General features: G+C 39.8%; 1 protein-coding gene across 1 annotated transcript; it reads right to left on the reverse strand.

The window, feature by feature from the left end:
* Positions 1–603: 603 nt before the first annotated feature.
* nkx1.2la (NK1 transcription factor related 2-like,a) lies at positions 604–3,547 on the reverse strand. The gene is made up of 2 exons (XM_044136887.1): positions 3,361–3,547; positions 604–1,163 (listed from the first exon to the last, which is right to left on the reverse strand). The coding sequence occupies exons 1-2, from the start codon at positions 3,545–3,547 to the stop codon at positions 604–606; spliced, it is 747 nt and encodes a 248-aa protein (XP_043992822.1).
* Positions 3,548–4,564: the final 1,017 nt, after the last annotated feature.

Below are 4,564 nucleotides of genomic sequence, written 5' to 3' on the forward strand. Positions count from 1 at the left end.
GTGAGCTATTAGATCTCCTTTCACAAGTTATGTCTAATAAAAAAAAGAATCAGCCCCACAAATAAGACAATTAGATCTTAGACAAAGACAGCCATGCCAAGTATCATAATTATGTCGTTTTTACCAAAATTCTTTTGAGGTCTTTCCAGAACAGTTAGTTTTTTAAATGTTCTTACTATGTTCTTACTAGCACACACACACAAGCATGTTTTTACTGTTCTATGAAAGTTACATTTATGTCATTTAGCTTCGTCATACAGGTGGAACATGTCAATTTTCAAAATATAGACTGAAATGCTACAGTTGGAGCAATAAAACACAAGAAGGGGGATTTGTTAGCAACTACAGAGAGGCTTTTGTGAGAACTAAGAACTCAAATTGGTTTGTATTTCAACTCAAATACATCATCATGATTTCTAATTAAATCCTGAACTGACACATTTCAAAACTCTGGATAAATGTGTAAACTAGCTGTACAGCAATGAAACCTTAAAAGTTAATATAGCATGAACAATTAATATTTTCAGTACTGAAAATATTTTCACGAAAAAGATTTCAAAAACGATTTGGCTCAAAGTCTGAGTCAGCTTCATTTATTTTATGTCAGTTAAAGTAAGGTTGAACGAATCCACTTGGCATAAATGGATGCAAGAGCCCCCCAGTGGATGAAAGCGGAACACCACCGGCTGTGTGGAAAATCACACTCCCAGGGCTGAAGTTGGAGAAAGTTTGGTGGAAGGCGCCAGAGCCTGAGCTACAGGATGGTGGGTTTGGACTGACACTGACCAGGGAGCTGGAGCCGGTCTGTAAAGTGCTGTCCGCTCCAGGGTTCTGTTTTTTCCACTTGGTCCTCCTGTTCTGGAACCAGATTTTCACCTGCGTTTCGGTCAAACTCAGGGACAGAGCCAGGTTCAGTCTTTCGCACACGGACAGGTACCGAGTAGCGCGAAACTTGTTCTCCAGAGCCACCAGTTGCTCGTATGTGAACGCTGTTCTGGCGCGTCGCGGTTTGGCGCATGCCTGGTCAACACGTCGCCGCTTGTGCGGTGATGGGTCCCGCGGGGTGGCCACGGTTCTCCTGCCTGCGTCCTCATGCTCGCTTGAGGAACACGTTAGAATGGGATCACGGAGGACCGCTGGGTCTTCATCGCCTGTCTCTTCTCCTGTAAAGACAAAATAAGGTTAGTGCAGTGGAGCCATCCTTCCATTTTCTAACACCATTGTCCGTAATGGGCTCGGCAGGGGTGCTGGTGTCTGTCTCCAGCTAATGTTTCGGGCGAGAGACGGGGTACACCCTGGACAGGTCGCCAGTCTGTCGCACAGTGGAGCCACCAAAGGAGGGAAATTGGGGGCAAAGGACCACCACATTGCAGGATCACCCAGTCAAAGAGAATATGTCCTATTTATATAGCTTGTCACACAAAAGACCACAGTGATTCTCAAAGACAGGTCATAAAAAATTAAACTTGCAAACAAGACATTGAATTTAAAAAAGAGAGGCGCAGTTCCACGTCATACATTAATCAACCGATTTCTGTTGTTATAACGTTTGAGGTATAAAGGATACTGTAGAGAGTTTTTATACCAACTCAAATTGTGTTGTTTTATCAAAAACAAAAAACAAGAAAACATTTGGCATGTGTGTTTCACTTTATTTTCATTTAACGCAATCGATCTTCACAATCACAATCAAAGTGGAATTGACTGGCCTTAGACTATAGAACAAAGTTTTAAAGGCTGCCTTAAACAGGAGCGCCTCTAGAAGGTTGTCAAGTTTGACGTATCGGGGCCATTTGAAATGCAGTTTGGATCCTGAGATATCGGGGCCACAGCTCTCTCTTGAAAAGTTACATTTTTGTAAAACTTAAATCTTTGTTTGGGTAGTTATAAAATAACCCGTAAAATACTTTAACGAGTTCTCTGCCTGCAAATTGAGTTTTTGAATGAATGTGAATCAAGAAAAAATGAGCCCTACAGTTAGAGTGAAGGACTGATGGAAAGAAATCTTTGGTTGAAGGTTTGAAAATGTGTCTGAATTGGAACTTTTGCTCATTCTGTGTGTGAAAATGTTCTAAAACTGAAAGAAACTGGATATGCGCAGCGTCTTGTAAATCTGATCCTTTCCTTGTTCCCTTTATTAGATTTTAAGCATGCAACACAAAGTTCATCAAGCTACTGCACCTCCATATCTCTTACTCCCTCATCTGCTAAAATAAATCGTTATTCACACAATTTTTCACTCATTTGTATTTATCTTGGTGTCTTTATTTTTCACTTTTTCAGTACTTGCTAAGTTGACTGACCATGCAAATTAATCTTTTAAATAAGCATGGATAGTTCTGATTGTAAATAAGAGTTTTTAAATTGACACTTCTAGGGGATTCTTCGTATATATATTTTCCTTTTTAAATCTGCTTAATAAAATAATCAAAAAACGTGCAAGACTTCTACAACTGCAATGAAAAACTTGGATTCAAATAATAGTGTGGTCCCCCTGTCCAGGTTTGTGGTGCTGAAGGACAGCTCTTAATAAGTTAGAAATCTGTCAGATATCGTACTGTAAACTTGACAAAAATTATTTTGCAGAGAAATTTCCATAAGTCTTTTTTATGATAAATTTAACTACAAAATCAAAGATTTTTTTATTTTTTTTATTTTTGTAAATCTCAGAAATATCTGTTTTGAGGTCAGAGGTTAGTGGAGCGGAAAGCTGGATTCAGAGGAGAAGGAAGACTTGGTCACTAATCCTTAAATAATTTATAAAGAGCCTGGCGCTTCAAATGTCATGTTGCGGAAAGAAATCCCGTCTAAATCCAGCTCCGCCACCCCAGCCGTGACGTGCTAATGGAGTTTCATATTTGCTGCGGGGATCGATAAATGTCATCTATTTAAAAGGAAGTTTTAATCGAACGATATTTAGGATCAGACATGGATGGGGTTTGAGGTTTGTACCTGCAAGGTGCTGGAGGGAGATATGCAGGAAGCAGTAATGGGATATCGATCAAAGCGCGCAGAGGCATCCTCAATGGGACGATTTAAACAATTATCTGGCCTGCCTGTCCCGGTGCCAATCACAGGGAGGGGGCTCTGGGAGCATGCCTTTGTGGCTTCCCCCAAAGGAAACGGAGCTTTGGAAATTAAGGGAAGGTCATCCAGAGACGACAGCCAATCTGATACCAAATCACTTTCCTGCGTTTTAGGTTCAATTCATTTCATTTCGAAGAAACAAAAAATATATATATTTTATTCATTTTAGTTTATTTTATGCATGCTTCATAATCCCTTTTTCTGTGAAAACCTCTGCATATTTTCAACTTAAAGTGATCTAAGTATTTGGAAAATATGTGACGTTTTCTTTACCTGCATGTTTGCGCTCATCCCTGAAGTCTCTTGCCGCTACGCTGGCCCATTCCAAACTTGTCCCCTCTGCATCCGGCACAGTTAACTTCTCTTTAGCAATGGGAAGTTCGTTCGCTCTTTTGCTGTTGAATTTGTTGGGATCCAATATATCAGCTATAGAAAAGGAAATCTTATGGCTAGACATCATTATCGCTCCTTAGGTATAATCATCCTTGGATGCTTTCAAGATCTGGAATGTCGGAAGAGGCGGTTGCTGTGCGTAATTACGCGCCTGGAGATGAGCTTATCGTTTCTTGCAGCGAGCTTGCAGCGCTCAAACTTCACGTGGAGCGGGTTTTGGAGAGGTTCCTCCTCAGAATGCAGACATCACTCCCCTCTGCTGCTGTCAGTCTGTCTCGCAGCGTGAATGAAATGACCAGTGCGCAGTCTTTAAAGCGTGTGAGCCCCGACTCACCCCCCAATTCTCTCAACCAGACACGTGACACAAACACTATTAGTGTTTCACACGACCACCTAATGGTCTCAAAGCGTCCAATGATAATCACCCATATCATTAAACCCAATAATTGACGAGCTGGATGTAAATTGGGCGCAGATGGCTCTTGATTCATTGGGAATCGTCCCGTCTTTGCACCTTTGACTCTTTTTAACACGTTTTAATCGAGCAAAATTACAATGTATATAAATATATATGTTACTGCAGTGTTTGTTTGTTTTTTTTATTTTGTACTGCAGTTTTTATAGTATTAATTGAAAACGGTAGGCTTTGCTTTTTCATACTTTGAAAATGAGCATTATTAATAGTAATATTGTGACTTTTATTAACCAGAAAGTCCCGTTAAGATCAGATAAACTTTTAAAGAAATTTCCAATATACCATAGGCTATAGTCACACACATCCAAACTAGAAACACACTTGAAAAATACACAATAAGCAGCAAAACAGAATGATGCAGCTCACCAAAATACAATGACTTCTAAAAACAAACAAAGGAAGGTAGGCATACAATTCTGAATGGGTGTAAAAGGTTTTTGGTTTTTGTTGAATGCATTTTTTGTAGATTATTCCAGGACCATGCCGCATGGCAGGAAAACAATGTTTTGCTCAAACTTTTCATACAGTCATATAGTATGCTAAAAATAGTTTTCATACCTGTTGAACCTTTTTATATTTTGTTCACCCTAACCTGCAAATTTTTGGAGT

Source organism: Gambusia affinis, linkage group LG13, assembly GCF_019740435.1.
Source record: "Gambusia affinis linkage group LG13, SWU_Gaff_1.0, whole genome shotgun sequence".
Classification (NCBI taxonomy): Eukaryota; Metazoa; Chordata; class Actinopteri; order Cyprinodontiformes; family Poeciliidae; genus Gambusia; species Gambusia affinis.